General features: G+C 58.8%; 2 protein-coding genes across 7 annotated transcripts in view; one reads left to right on the top strand and one right to left on the bottom strand.

Annotated features, from left to right (window-relative positions):
* The window catches only part of GJD3 (gap junction protein delta 3), a 1093-nt gene extending 902 nt beyond the window's left edge, over positions 1 to 191 (top strand). Inside the window, exon 2 of the mRNA XM_028484989.2 lies at positions 19 to 191. Coding sequence (XP_028340790.1) covers positions 19 to 191 — 173 coding nt within the window. The remainder of the gene's footprint in view (positions 1 to 18) is intronic.
* A 5006-nt stretch (positions 192 to 5197) lies between these two features.
* The window catches only part of RARA (retinoic acid receptor alpha), a 43763-nt gene continuing 34410 nt past the window's right edge, over positions 5198 to 14550 (bottom strand). For 4 of the 6 annotated variants that reach the window (XM_055082800.1, XM_055082801.1, XM_007112501.4 and 1 more), the window contains 7 exons: positions 13938 to 14086; positions 12502 to 12643; positions 10301 to 10461; positions 9892 to 10068; positions 8404 to 8608; positions 7427 to 7585; positions 5211 to 6780 (listed from right to left, as the gene is read on the bottom strand). In XM_055082800.1, coding sequence (XP_054938775.1) covers positions 6563 to 6780; positions 7427 to 7585; positions 8404 to 8608; positions 9892 to 10068; positions 10301 to 10461; positions 12502 to 12643; positions 13938 to 14086 — 1211 coding nt within the window. In that variant the 3' untranslated portion in view covers positions 5211 to 6562. Of the gene's footprint in view, positions 6781 to 7426; positions 7586 to 8403; positions 8609 to 9891; positions 10069 to 10300; positions 10462 to 12501; positions 12644 to 13937; positions 14087 to 14550 lie in introns of all 6 variants that reach the window. The other 2 variants (XM_007112499.4, XM_055082803.1) reach the window with 2 other exon arrangements.

The raw sequence follows: 14550 nt of genomic DNA, 5'->3' as shown, positions 1-14550 counted from the left end.
CGCCGCCGCCGCCGCCGCCGCCGCCGCCGCCGCCGCCGCCGCCGCCGCCCGCCCTGCCCGCCGGGCGTCCGGGCCCCGCCCTCTACGCCCCGCCCTCCTATGCTCACAGGGCGCCGGCCTGCGACAGCGAGGGAGGCAGCGGCCGCAGCAAGGCATCGCTGGCCACCGTCCGCCAGGACCTGGCCATCTAGAACTGCCTGGGGCGGGGGTGAGGTCAGAGGCCAGACCCCACCACCCCGGAGCGAGAAGCGGCTCCGCAGCAACTGTTCGCAGGGTCCCCTGCCCAGCAGATGACACACAGGGGGCGTGGCCTGCCGGGCAGCATCCGCAGCTCCCAGCCAAGCTGGGGACATCTAATGAACTAAGGCCGGTCCTTGGTGCCGTCATCCAGGCAAAAAGGAAGGAGGCGGGGGGCTGAGAGAAAGTGGACAAGAGGAGGGCAGAGCTAGTGCAAAGTGGAGGGTCCGGTGGAGCCCGGGTTGTTTTACTGGGGACAAAAACAACGGTGATACCAGCATCCCTGGGGGCCTCTGCTTGTTCAGACTGAGGCGTGGCCTCTGCGTGGGCCCTCTGTGTATGTGCACACACATGTACACATACACACGGTGTGAGCTGTGGGTGCTCAAGCACACGTGAAACCTGTGTGAGCTCTGGTTGTGCACGCGTGTGCATAAGCCCATGTCCATCCTCTGCAGGCTCTCTGTGCGTGTGGGGGCCTACCCCGTGTGCGTTCTGCGTACGCGCGTGCATCTGTGTGCCCTGTGTGAGCTGTGTGTGTGATCTCCGACATGCACTGTGAGAGTGGCCAGGATCCAGTGCCAGCAGCAGCCACGGTGGCAGGGCCATCACAGGATGATCTGCCCTCCTGATGGAGCCCACACAGGAAGGGACGGGGAGGGGAGGCCTCAGTCTGGGCACCATCTGCACTCTCGACCTTGTGGCCTGGGCAAGGTGGCTGGGCCCTCCTTTCATGGAGATAGAGAGGGGGGTGGGCAGTGAGGTCAGAGGGCAGGACTGTTTTCTAGCTTCCCCCTCTTCACCCTGCTGCCGTCACCCCAGTCCATAAACATCCTCAGAAGAAACCTCCCCCAGAACGCGTGCTCCTGGCCCTGCATTTTCCTGCTGCCATCACCTGCTTCCCCTCCTCCCTCCCCACTCCGGCCCCACCCCCGGGGAAATACAAGGGTCTGTCCGCGCGTGTCTGCCTCCTTTTCCCCTCCTATCTCTCCTCTGCCCCCATCTTCTTCCTCCTTCACCGCCCCAGTGGGGATGCTCTCCATAAGCAGCCAGCACCAAACTGAAAAATCCAGGGGCCACCATCTAACCACACCTCTGGGGCTTCACCAGACCCTGCTGAGGAGGCTGCCAGCACCCCAGTCTTCTATGTCCCTGGTCGCTTCCTCTCTGTCCTCCTTTCCTTCACGCCTCTTCCTCAGCTTTCCTGCCTGGCTCCACACAGCAGCTGGAGGAGTCTTTCTAAATAGCCCCCCTACTTACGCCCTTGGGGCTCCCCCATCCTCAGGGTAAGTCCAGCCCCTGAACGAGGCTTTTGAAGCCCTGCACGTCTGGCCCTGCTTCATCAGGCCCCCTCCCATTGGCTTCTCCAAGGTTGCCATGCCCCAAACCATACCAAATTTTCTGTTCCTACCAAGCACGGTACCCAATCTTGCTTCTAAGTGTTTCGACATGCTGTTCCTTTGCCTGGAGTGGCCTCCCTCTCTGCAGCGCCCCCTTCCCCTAGCTAATTAATGCCTACCTGCCTTTTGGTCTCACCCGGGAAGAAAATAGATGCTTTCCTGTACAGACAGCCCAACTCCCAAACCAGAGCTGGAGGCCCCAAGGCAGCACTTCTGCTGGATGCATAGCTCTCTCCTCCTCACAGGCCCATAGTAGGTGCTCAGTAAACTTGCTCTAGATGAGGAACTGGAGGTGTTCCCCAGGCCCAAGCGCTTATCCACGCTCACGGTGTGTGCCACCGTCCCTCCACCTACAGTGAGTTCCGTGTCTCCCGTCTGGACCCTTCCACACAAACTCAGATGTGAATGTCCAGCTGTTTTCCATATATATTCATTCAACAAATACTTCTTGAGCACATAGTGTATACCAGGCAGTGTTCAAGATCAGCACTGTTTCATAGAACGAGGATGTGAGCCACCTATATAATTCCAAGTTTTCCATTAGCCACATTACAAAGTGAAAGGAAACAGGTGAAATTCATTTTAGTAATATATTTTCTTTAAGTGTTTTTTCAACACACCATCAATATAAAAAAAGTATCGAGGAGATGTTTTATATTCTTCGTTTTGTACTAAGTCTTTGAAGTCTGGTGTGTGTTCTGCGCTTGGAGCACATCTCAATTTGGACCAGCCACATATCTAAGACTCTGCCGCCACCTGTGGCGAGTGGCTGCTGTATTAGCAGATTCAGGTGCTGGGCTCCAGTGGTGAACAAAACTTGCCCCTGTGAAGCTCACGTTCTGGTGTAGAAGGCAGACAATAAATATAGATTGTACCACCAGCCAGCGTAAAGAGTAAGGGGAGAGGAAGTGACACCCCTGAGTGACGGGGAGCAGAACATAGCAAGTTGCCAGCCATGAAGCTTCTCCGGGAAGAGCATGCCCACTGGAGGGAATGGCAAGAACAAATGTCCTGAGGCAGGAATAAGCTGGAGGTCTTGGAGGCCAACAAGGAGGCTGGGGTGGCAGGAGTGGAGTGAGGGGCGTGGAAGGGGTCACCAGTAACTCACATGGTGCCCCAACTTCCTTAGCTCTCCTCTCAGTTGCTGGGGTCCCCATCCACCCTGGCCACCTCCGTCTATTGCGGCCAGAGCCCGTCCTCTGCCCACCTTCCACATCCCATCAATCACCTGGTCCTCCTGTTTCACCACCTAAGCATTTCCTCCCCTTGGCCACCCTTCTCCATCCCTTCAGAGGCTGCCCAGGGTCAGCCGGTCACCAATGGCCTGGGGTACTCCTCCCTTCCTCAGCCTCTACTCCCGCCCCCTGCAATTCTAATCTGAACACCTCACTCACTGGCTTCAAATCCTTCACTGCCATTGGCCTCGGGATCAAGTCCAGCTCCTGAATTGGCCTTGACCAGCCTGTCCCAGCCTCTACAGCTTCACCTGTTCTGCCTTTTCAACCGCAACCCGAAATGGTTAAAACACAGAGCCGGGGATAGTTTCTGATCACCAGAAGCTTTTTATTACCTCTGCATTCCACCTGGCTAACTCTTCCCCTTAGAGATTTAGCTGGGAGGAAGCACCTGTTCCAGGAAGCCTTCCGAGCCCTGCTCCAGGCCTGGTTAAATGCCTCTGCCCTGCGCTCCCATAGGCAAAGCACATGTCAGCCCTCGATGACCAGACTCCAGCAGTGGTTCTCAACTGGGGGCGATTTTGCCCCCCAGGGGACATTGGGCAACGTCTGCAGGTATATTTGGTTGCCACAGCTTGAGGGAAGGTGCAACCAGTGGATAGAAGCCAGAGATGCTGCTAAACAGCCTACAGTGTGCAGGACGGCCAACAAATAATTCATAGCCCAAAATGTCACTTGTGCCGTAGATAAGAAACTCTGCTCTACAGTGAACTATGAACCATCCAGAGCAACCTCAAGCCCCAGCAGCAAAACTACTATCCCAAGGGGGGGCGCTTTGTAAGTGTGGGCGTCACTGCTTTAGTCGTCACAATGAGGGGCACCCTCTTGGCATTTGGCGGGTAGGGGCTAGGAATGCCAATGTCCCCCCACAATAAAGAATTGTCACACACTCCTTTAGAATGTCCCACTGACATTTACATAGTGAACAGCCTCTTTATAATTACCTGAACCCAAAACCTGACCCTGTTTTACATATAAAACATTACGGGTTTAGTTTGGGATTTTTTTTTGGCATGTTTTTATTATTCGTTATTGGTTTTTATACACCCATACTCTTTAATTTTCCTGGGCTCCTTGCACAGAATAGCTTCTGACCTTCTTACTTCTTTTAAATCCAAATGTTCGTTAAAAATAGAAGCAAGCATAGGACTGTGTCCTATCTGCCCAATGATTGGGCCCAAGCGTTGAAGCGTGGAAATTCACAACACTTTCCCTGAATTTCTCCTTTACAATATAGTGTGACAGCATGGTGACTTTTTAAAGCATGTGTTTGGTATGCTATGTTAAATTATGTCAGGTTCATAAAGAAACCTGTTAGAAAGTGTTAGAAAATATTTGCTAGAGGAAGAGAGCCTCTGTCCTCAGCACCCTCTCCAGCCTGGGCCAGACTGTGACATAAGTGAGGATCTGGCGCCACCTGATGGCTGAAGTAGAAATGGCAGGTGGACCCCCGTGGCAGGAACTCTTCCCGGCCAGGAACCTCTGCTCGCCCAGGCGCCCTGCTAACCCTCCCCAAACGCAGCCTCCACTGACACCTCCCCAGACGCCACCGCCCCCAAGATCTCAGTGCTTGATGCTTCTTCAAGGGCTTCAGGGATCCAGGAAAGAGCCCTGGCTGAGAGGTAGGAGCCCTTAGTACTGTTCCCCGATCTGCCACTAACTTGCTGTGTGACCATGGGCAAGGGCACTGCCCTCTCTGGGCCTTGATGTGTAGTGGTGGGGGAGGGGGGGAAAACTGGCTTCTGAGGACCCTCAAGGCCTGTCACACTCCATCCTCTTAACCAGGAGCATCCAGGTGCCCTGTCACCTGTCTGTCCTCTGTGCCTCCGGCCCACAGAAGTGAGCTTAGGGGTGGACAGGGGAGGGCAGGACAATTCTTCCTGGAGGCAGAGGGACAAGAGGGCTGGCCTCCCAAGTTTCCATCCCAATCCTGAGCTCTTCTTAGGTTGCAATGAGCCCCTGACCCAGGTCCCCAGGCCAACTGCCACTCCTGCTGTGAAGGTCATCTGTGGTCACTCCAAAAATAGAACTCCTCTGCCACTAAGTGACCCCCCGGACTCAACCTCTGGCTTCCCAAGGGCTAGGGACTCTCTGAGGGCCGAGGTGGCTTTCTCCCTTTCTCCCCTTCCCCACTCCACACTGGGGTCCCTAGACCAAGGGATTTCTAAGGGCAGGCCCATCTCCTTCCATAGGGTCTCCAAAGATCCCAGCACAGCAAGGCAGGCTCCGAAGGCGGCTTGGCCCCCCCAGTGCCCACAGCTGACCCCCAGCCCCTGCCCAGACACCAAGAGAAGGCGGCGAGGCAGCGAGGCTCTGAGGCATGTGTAGAATAAATATAACTTTATTCTTTATCCAGTAGATCTCAGTGGAAAGTCCAACAGTAACAGGTGCACCAGCGGGCTCTGGGGGGATGAGACCCCAACCCCGGGGCAAGGAGGGCAGGGCAGAGCCAGCTCCCCAAACCCGGGCGTGCAGGGGTGACGGGAGGGGGCCCCCTGTAGGCCCGTCCTGCGGGGCAAGGAGGGGGCACGGGGGTGGGGGGGGTCAGGCCAGGGAAATGGAGGAACTCAGGCCACGAGTGTCTGCCGGCCCATCTGTCTGTCCACTGTGTGTGTGTGTGTGTGTGTGTGTGTGTGTGTGTGTGTGTGTGTGTCTGGGGGCCCTGTGGGCGGTGCTGGTGGCTGTGAGGCTGGGGGGCAGGGGCAGCTCGGACCCCCGGCCAGCCCCTTCACGGGGCTCGGGGTGGCGGGACTGGAGGGCTTCGATGACGTGGGCTCTGATGGGGAGGCAGCTCTGCCAAGGACACGAGGCTGACAAACACACACCTTTATGTTCTGAGGTCCCCCTGCTTTGCCCCTGCCCCAAGTCTTGGGGGAGCCCCCTCCTTCCAGGGGTTGCCGGGAAACTGTCCACGCCCAGTGGTTAGGCAGAGAGAGAGGGGAGGGCAGGCCTTGGAAAGTTAGTACTTCACAGTTTTAAAGAGAAAACTGAAGAGGAAAAGGCTGGGGAGGAGGGCTTAGGGGACACAGGGACTTGGGGGGGGAAGCCCCTTCTGAGCCACTCCCCTCCCCCAGGACCCACCCCCCTCCAGCTCTGAATCCAGCTCCCCCCAATACACCGCACAGATTCCTTCAGTATAAATGTGCTTAAAATGAAAATTCTTATTAAAAAAATCAAAACCAAAAAAAAAAAAACAAATTAAAATAAAAACAAAACCAGCAAGAATTAATACCTGGGGGTTGGTATGGCAGGGTATGTACAGGGGGAATCCCCCACCCCAGCCCACCCCTCTGTCACCAACCGAGGCAGGGGGGCTCCCCAACGGGGGGGCAATGGCTTGCGAGTTCTGAGGATGGGGGAGCCAGGTCCTGGCATTTGCTGGTGATGAAGATGTGGAGAGGTGGGCAGAGGGGTGTCTTGATGAACACGAGGCCCCGGGGCCCATCCTGAGGCCCGGGACCAGGCATCCTCACTCAGTCCTCGCCCCCGATGTCAGCCCTGACATCTGCAGGAGCGGGCAGTCCATCGCAGGCCCGGGCCTCTGTCCGAAGAGTCGCCGCCGCCTCCCTCCAGTCCCCCGGGGAAGGGAGGACAGGTGGGGGGCAGGACTGGTGGGGGTCGCATGGTTGGTAGAAAGGCAGAGAAAAGCCAGGGCACGGGGCAAGGGCTGTGTCCACGGGGCACGGGCAGTCACGGGGAGTGCGTGGCCGGGCTGCTTCTGTTTGAGCTGGGGCTGAGGCTGGGGCTGCAGCTGCTGGGCGGGGGAGCCAGGCCGCCCCCATCCCGCCCCCCGCCCCCCGCTTGTCCGCTCAGAGTGTCCAGGCCCTCTGAGTTCTCCAACATTTCCTGGATGAGAGGTGGCATGGAGCCCGGGATCTCCATCTTCAGCGTGATCACCCGCTCAGCCCCTGCAGGAAAGGAGGGACAGAGGTCAGCATGCCCGCCCTGCTCCTCCAGCCCCACAAGCAAGTGTGGCTCCAGGAAGGAGGGTGGAGGGGGTGGGAGGGTCAATACTACCAATATCAGCTTCCACCATGCACTGAACTCAGGGCTCAGCTCTTTGACATAAGGCAGCCCTCCTAAGCCCCCACGGCTGAGGGGCAGCAGGGCAAAGTGGTTCCAAACTCGGGCTCTGGGGTCAGACCGCCTGGGCTTGACACTGGGCCCTTCCTATGCACTGTGTGCTGTGGACTCTCCTACTGACATCTCGAAACAATTCTGTAAACACCATCATTATCCCCACTCCTCAGATGGGAAACTGAGGCTCAGAGCTGTTGTCTGACCTGCTCAAGGACACACACCCACACAGTCTGGTTCCAGAGCCATGCCCTTAACCACCACGCGAAGATGACACTGCTACCTTGGGGCTCACAGGCAGGGGTCACCTAGGCAAGGTGGGGTCCGGTGAGTGGGGTATCACATGGGCACAAAGACGTGGGGTGTCAGCTCAGATGCAGGAGGCCTGACCCTGGACATGGACGGGGGGTCCTGGGCTAGGTGTTGGGGCCCAGCCCCAGCAGACACATGGGGCATCTCCAGGTGTGGGAGCCTCACCCTTAGCACTGATGCTTCGCAGGTCTGTGATCTTCATCAGCATCTTGGGGAACATGTGTGGGCGGCTGGGCCTCCGTTTCCGCACATAGACCTTCAGGGCCTCAAGCAGCGGCTCCTGTAGCATGTCCACCCTGTCTGGCTGCTCCAGGTCCTGCCGGTCTGAGGAAGCAGAGGTGCCCGCTGAGTCGCTGCCCTAGCCCAGCGAGGAACACAGCTGCACTTCCAGCCTTGACCACCAGGGGGCATGCCTGCCCAGACCACGGGCTGAGCTTCTCTGCTGGGGGGCGGGGGGAGGGGGGGGGCGGTCCCCACACAGAAAGGCCCTAAGAGGCTCTCAAATGTGAGCAAAGAGGGGCTGGGGACAGGGGTTGCCCAAAGGTCGCCCTGAGAGCCCAGTTCATGGAGGTGGGATCCCTGAACACAGGCAGTGCCATCTTAAGTAGAGACACGTCTCCCACTCCTGCCCATTATTCTGGACACCAGCCTGATAAGGTAGAACTCATAATAATAAAATAATAACAGCAGCCAACATTTACTGGGTCTTACTCTGGGCACACTGTGCCTTATTTATAACCTCCTAATCCTCCCATCAACTTTATGAGGGGAAGACCATTACTGCCCCCATTTTACAGAAATAGAGGCTCAGAGAAGTTCAGCAAGCTGTTAAAGGTCACACGTTGGCCAGGATTCGAACCTGGGTGGTCTGACCTTCAAGTCCCCACTCCTAAGCCCCCAACAAGGAGCACTGCCTGGAAACAGGGAACCAGAATCCAGCTCTCCATCACGACTCCCTTGCCGTGTGGCCCCAGACCAGACCCCGCTCCTCTGGGACTCGGTTTCCCCCTCTAACAGGGGTCTGACAAGGGTCTGACAGGTCCCTTTCTGATCTGATGATCCCTGAGCTTCTCCCGGGGAGAGGCTCTGGGGGTCGTACCACCACCCTGGGCCCGGCCCCCAGACCCAGGCCCCCTGCCCACCTCCACAGATGAGGCAGATGGCACTGAGCAGCCCAGTCTCAGCATCATCCATCTCCAGGGGCAGCAGCTGGTTGGCGAAGGCGAAGACCAGGTCCGTGAGAGGGCCGAAGCCGGCATTGTGCATCTGGGTCCGGTTGAGGGTCAGCCCATCCGAGAAGGTCATGGTGTCCTGCTCGGGCGTGTACCGCGTGCAGATCCGCAGGATCTGGATGCAGGGGGTTCTCGAGTTCAGGAACTCACATCCCCCAGCACTTCTAGCACCAGCAACCCCCGAGGACCACCTGGAGGGCAGCCAGACCAGTGCTGTCCCATAGAACCTTCTGCAATGCTGGACACGTTCTACGTCTGCACCGTGCAATACAGTAGCCACCGGCCACAACGTGGCCGCTGGGCACTCGAAACGTGGCAAGTGCAACTGAAAAACCGAACCGAATTTAATTTTAATTAATTTAAATTTAAATAGCCACACATGACCAGTGGCTTCCATATTAGACAGCTGATCTAGCTCATCCTGCCTCCATGCAGAGAATTAAGAGGGAAACTAGAATTTCCAAGAAGGCAAAGACCACAGTGGATTTATGTCCACAGTTCCCAGGACTGGGTACGCAACAAGAGCTCCATAAATGTATACTGTCTTCAACTTTCTCAAGCCCTGAGCCTGCCTCTTGCGTCCCCCCTCCCACCCCAGCCCTATCAGGAAGAGCAGCCTGGTCGCATCCCACCGCAACATTCCACATCTCGACCACCTTGGAGGTGGTTCAGAAGGAACAGGTGGGCTGAGCCCATCAGGGAAGACAGGGAGGACGGTCCTCCCTCCAGCCCTGGATTTGACAGTCCCATCCGCCCCCATCCTGCCTCCAGTCCAGCCCACCCTCTGGCCCCACCAGATGCCCTGCAGTCCCCTGAATCCAGCTGGTCCCATACCAGCAGGCGTTTCACATGCCCCTTCTACAAACCCCTAGACGCTACCTCCTCTGGGGCGTCCTCCCTAAGGTCCAGCAGTGTGGCTCTCTGTCCTTCAGGGAGGGGACAGCCCTCCCCCATCTCCAGCCAGCGCTTGCTTATCACAGTTTTGCAAGCTCTGTTTACATATCTGTTGCCTCCACCAATAGAAGATTTTCGAGAGGGGACAGTGGTGTGTTCACCTCTGTTCCTGACACCCAGTTCAAGGCCTGGCCACACAGGGTCCCAGGTGAATCTTTATTAGACTGAACAGATGGGAAGATGGGTGGTTGGAAGGAAGGTCCGATGGAAAGATGGACTGAGGGTGGATGGATGCGCGTACAGCTATATGGGTGCACATCCGGGGGCTGAGTGGCTAAGTGGACAGGTGGACACATAGGGGAGAGGAAGGGTGGCTACTTGGGTGTGTGGGCATTTGGACAGGTCGATTCCAGATGGACGTTTAGGGAGGTGGTTATCTGAGTGGCAGGACATCCTCCAAGGACACGGGGGTAGTGCCCAGGTGGGCAGGGTGCAGACCCTCACCAGGATGTCCAGGCAGGCCGCCTTGAGAAGGGTGATCTGGTCCGCAATGGTGAGGGTGGTGAAGCCGGGCAGCTGCTTGGCGAACTCCACAGTCTTAATGATGCACTTGGTGGAGAGTTCACTGAACTTGTCCCAGAGGTCAATGTCCAGAGAGACACGCTGTTCTGAGCTGTTGTTCTGGGAGGACGGGGGAGAGTGAGGGCCTTCCCCTCGTGGCACCCTTCTCAGCCTGGCTCCACCAGCCCCCGCAGACCTGCCCTCTACTGCCTTCACTTCCTGAGAGCTCCTTGATGGGAGGCGGCGGGGAGGAAGGGGAGGCGGGGTGGGGTGGGGGGGAAGCGGCGGTGGCCCAGGCAGGGGTGCGGAGGGCAGGCCTGGCAAAAGAAGGGGTGCCCCCGGGGGGCCGTACCGTAGTGTATTTGCCCAGCTGGCAGAGGGCGGGGAAGGTCTCCTGATGCGCTTTGCGCACCTTCTCGATGAGCTCCCCCACCTCCGGCGTCAGCGTGTAGCTCTCGGAGCACTCGGGCTTGGGCGCCTCCTTCTTCTTCTTGTTTCGGTCGTTCCTCACAGCTGTGGAGGGCCCAGGCCGCGCGGTTAGAGGGCAAGTGCGGCCGGCGGTTCGTCCCCAAGCCCGTCCATCCCCAGCCCGAGCTCCTCCCACCAGACCGAGAGCAGCCGGCTGCAAAGGAGGCCAGCCGGCGGGGGCGCGCACATGAATGCGTACACACGCGAGCGCACAGGCAGGCGGGACGGCAACACACGGTGCCCCTCCCCGCCCCACGCCGTGCCCACCCGGCCCACACACCGAGGCCCGCCCCAGGGCCCCGTGACCACCGCACGCACGCCCGCGCTCCCACGCATCTACTCCAGCTCACACTCCGGGTGCGCACGCGCGGGGGGTCCAGGGCTGAAGGCACGTGTGCAGAGTGTCCCACGTCTGTGCTCGGCCTCCCTGCCTCCCGCTCCCCCTGCCTCCAGGGAGGACCGGCTCCTGCCTCCACCATCCCCCAGCCCGCCGGGCAGCCGTCTCACTGGGGTCCCGGGGACGGGCTCGGAGAGCTCTCTGGGCGGCCAGGCGAAGAGTAGGGCTCCCCAGCCTGAGAGTGGGGGGCCTGGGTGGGAGAGTCTCTCGGCCCATTAGCCGGGGGAGCTGACAAATCACCGGGGGCGCTGAGCCACACACACCACTCGGCTTTAAAGAAGCGATGGGGTCGTTACCAGCCGATTATCCCAGACACACAATCACTCACAGGACCAGTGGCGGCGGCTGCTGACGCTGGAGGAAGAGAGGGTGGGGGTGGGGGTGGGGGGCCCAGGGAGGGGCAGCGGTGGGGGGGGGGCAGGCATAATTTGGAGATCACTCATGTCGATTCTGCAAATTCAATAAAGTGCAAGGGAGAGAAGGGTGAGGGAGAGAGAGAGTGGGGGGATAATTTGGGAAGAGAAAATTGCAGCTGTGACAAGACGTTTATCATTCGGAAGCTTTAATTCTATTGAAATGGCAGCTGCTCAGCTCCGGGGCACAGAGCAGCCAGAGAGGAGACAGAGGGAGGGAAAGGGGGAGTTGGTGGTAGAAGGGAGAGGGGGTCCCCACCCTGGTCCTTCTGTGATGAAAAGCTCTGCGAGCGGAAGGTGGTAGAAGCAGAGGGAGGAGGAGGTTCTGGGCCCTGCAGGGAGGGGTCCCAGGCCTGTGGGTCCCAAGTTGTCACCCGCTCTGCAGCGCACAGCAGCCACTTCCTGGGCTCCGGACAACGCAGCCCCTTCCTCCTGAGGCAGGAGGTGGCCGGGTGCTGCAGGATCCCTCTGCTCCTGTCTGGGGCTGCTCGTGTCCCCCCCCTCGTCCCCTCCCGGCTTCCTTCTCCCCCTGCCCTGCCCACAAAGGGCTAGAGGGTCCTGCAGCCCCCTCCCCCACCCCATCCCCCACGGCTCAGGCACCATGGCAACGGCCACGCAGACAAGGAGGCGTCTGTCAGCGTCATTTATCTCTGACATCATCAATCACCGGTCACCACGGCAACACCCATGATTTCAACACAAGAGGGTCTCCCTGTCCAGCCCTCCCTCTCTCCCTCCATCGGGCCTCAGCTGAGCCCAAACTGGAAGCCCCCTTTCCTCTGGGATCGGAGAGGTCCCAATTCTGTCTTCCAACTCCTGGTCCCAGGTTCCACCAGACAAAGGCTCTAAGATCCCTATGCCTGCAGCACCTCCCCCCGCCAAACACACACACAACAAATACCCAGCAGCACCCCTGTCCTAAGATGCACAATCCGGAGGGACTCAGGGATGCCTCTGAGCCCCACCCCAAAGCCAACCAGGGCCTGGAAGTAAGCCAGCGGGAGCAGACACATGCATACACGTGAGCGAGCACACACAGCCCGCCTCACTCAAACAGGAAGGGCTGTCCGCACACGGACACACAACTAGTGAGACAGACAGACAGGTCCCTGCAGCTATAGGTGAACCGTCCTCAACCATAAGCCTGTACACCACGTCACGAGCACGCCCGTTCACATCCACACACACATCCACATGCCCCTGATCACCCAGCTTTGGGGGCCAGGCACTTGTGCCCTGCCCAATGCACGGCCCCGCCCCGCCCATGGCACTCACACTCCTTGGACATGCCCACTTCGAAGCACTTCTGCAGCCGGCAGTACTGGCAGCGGTTCCGGGTCACCTTATTGATGATGCAGTTCTTGTCCCGATGACACGTGTACACCATGTTCTTCTGGATGCTGCGGCGGAAGAAGCCCTGGGTATGGAGGGCAGGGAGTCAGGTCAGCCACACCCACAGTAGGAACAGTGCTGGCCTGTGGCCTCAGCTGTGGGGGCAGAGGGCCAGGTGGCTGCTGCCCCCAAGGGCTTTGGCCATCAACTACCCGAGTAGACCAGATAAGGCAGAGAGAAGGATCCCCGAGAAGAATCCCAGTACCTGCTGCCTCAACACTGCAGGTAGACAGAGGGCTTCCCCCAACCCACATGCATAGACCCAGCTTCCTCTCTCCTGGGGAAAAGGACCTCGGGTTGCCGGTGAGTCAAGAAAAGGGGCAGATGGGGCTAGATGAGAGAGAGGCAGAGCTCTGGAACCCACAGCCCTGGGCTCAGAGCACAGGAAGAGAAGGCAAGCAGGAGAGGCCACACAGACACACAGACAGGCTGGCCAGACAGGTGGAGAGCGCGCTCAGGAGCAAGGCAGCAAAACACACGTTCACTAACCAGGCAGATGCGCACAGACTACTGATCACAGGTAGACCAGGCTGGTCAGGGGCTGCCCACACGGGCTAACAGAGAGACTGACAGACAGGCTAAGGCGGACCAAGAACAACCAGACAGGACAGGCAGACACAGAGTCCAAGGCCTGGTGCTTTGCCCTTGATCTCTGCCCCACACTGAGGGGCAGCCCAGGGCCCCAAGCCTCAAAGCTGTGCAGCTTCTGAGCCCCAATCTCTGAGGAAGAAACGGGTACAGAGGCTCAAGCCCTGGGGAGAGGAGGAGGAGAGGCCATGCCCACAGCTGCTGGGAAGGTGGCAGCCACATCTGCACCCTGGAGCCAAACATGGGCACGTGGAAATCCAGCCAGACTCTGGGAAGCCCACAGCCTGGGCACCTGAAGGAGAGGCCAAGGCAAGGCGCCTGCTCCTAACGGCCTCCTGCCAGGCTGCCATGGCGAGGTTCAGGCAGGGCCACAGAGGGCAGGCCTCCTGGGTCCCCAGCCAAGAGCCAGTCGGCAGCTAGCTCACCATGGCAACCCCGGGCAGCGGTAGCAGAGCGTGTGTACACCCTGCCAGCTGGAGGATGGAGATGATGAGGCAGGAGGGGGACCTCTGGTTTGGGGGACCCCTGCTCATCTAACAGGGAGGGAGGTTCTATTGAAGGCTTCCTCTCCTCCAAGGCTGCTGCCACCTCCCGCACAGAAGTAAGATCAGCAGCTTCAGGGACGCCCACTACCACCACCACCATCACCGGCACAGGCCCCAGCACTCGGCAGTGGGAACATCCCATTTATCTAATCAGGGATGTCCTTCCCAATGACCCCCTCAACTCACCTTGCAGCCCTCACAAGCGCTGACCCCATAGTGGTAGCCTGAGGATTTGTCTTGACAGACAAAGCAAGGCTTGTAGATGCGGGGGAGAGGGGGTGGCGAGGGGGGGCTGGGTACTATCTCTTCGGAACTGCTGCTCTGGGTCTCAATGGCTAGAGAGACAAGAGGAGAAGGGCGGTTAGAGACCCAGGTCACCATCCTTAATACGGTGCCCACCCTGCCTCCTGATCTCTCCCAGGAGCCTCTCCCAGCCACCCCACTGCTGCCAGGAGTCAGAGTCTGGGGCAGGGACACAGTCTCAGGAAACCTGGGACTTCCCAGCCCGACTGGGGAAATGAGGCTGCCGATGAAGTTCCAGCACCCCATCAGTCCTGCCTACTTCCGCAGGACCCCACCTTCAAAACCAGCAAGAGCGGATAATAAACCATCAGATTTGTACACGGACGTGGCTGTACTTGGTGCTTTGGGCGTGGGTGTCAGCCTGACTCCACAGCCATGGACCCTGAGCAGCCCGGCCCCCTCTCCCCAGCGTTAGCAAGGAGTTAAGGCCCGATGAGGAGGGAGGGCAGAGGACACAAGCTGGGGACAGAGGAAACTGGGGTCAACAGGATATTCA

Source organism: Physeter macrocephalus, unplaced genomic scaffold (assembly GCF_002837175.3).
Source record: "Physeter macrocephalus isolate SW-GA unplaced genomic scaffold, ASM283717v5 random_294, whole genome shotgun sequence".
Taxonomy (NCBI): domain Eukaryota; kingdom Metazoa; phylum Chordata; class Mammalia; order Artiodactyla; family Physeteridae; genus Physeter; species Physeter macrocephalus.
This window is presented reverse-complemented; position numbering and strand designations above follow the sequence as displayed.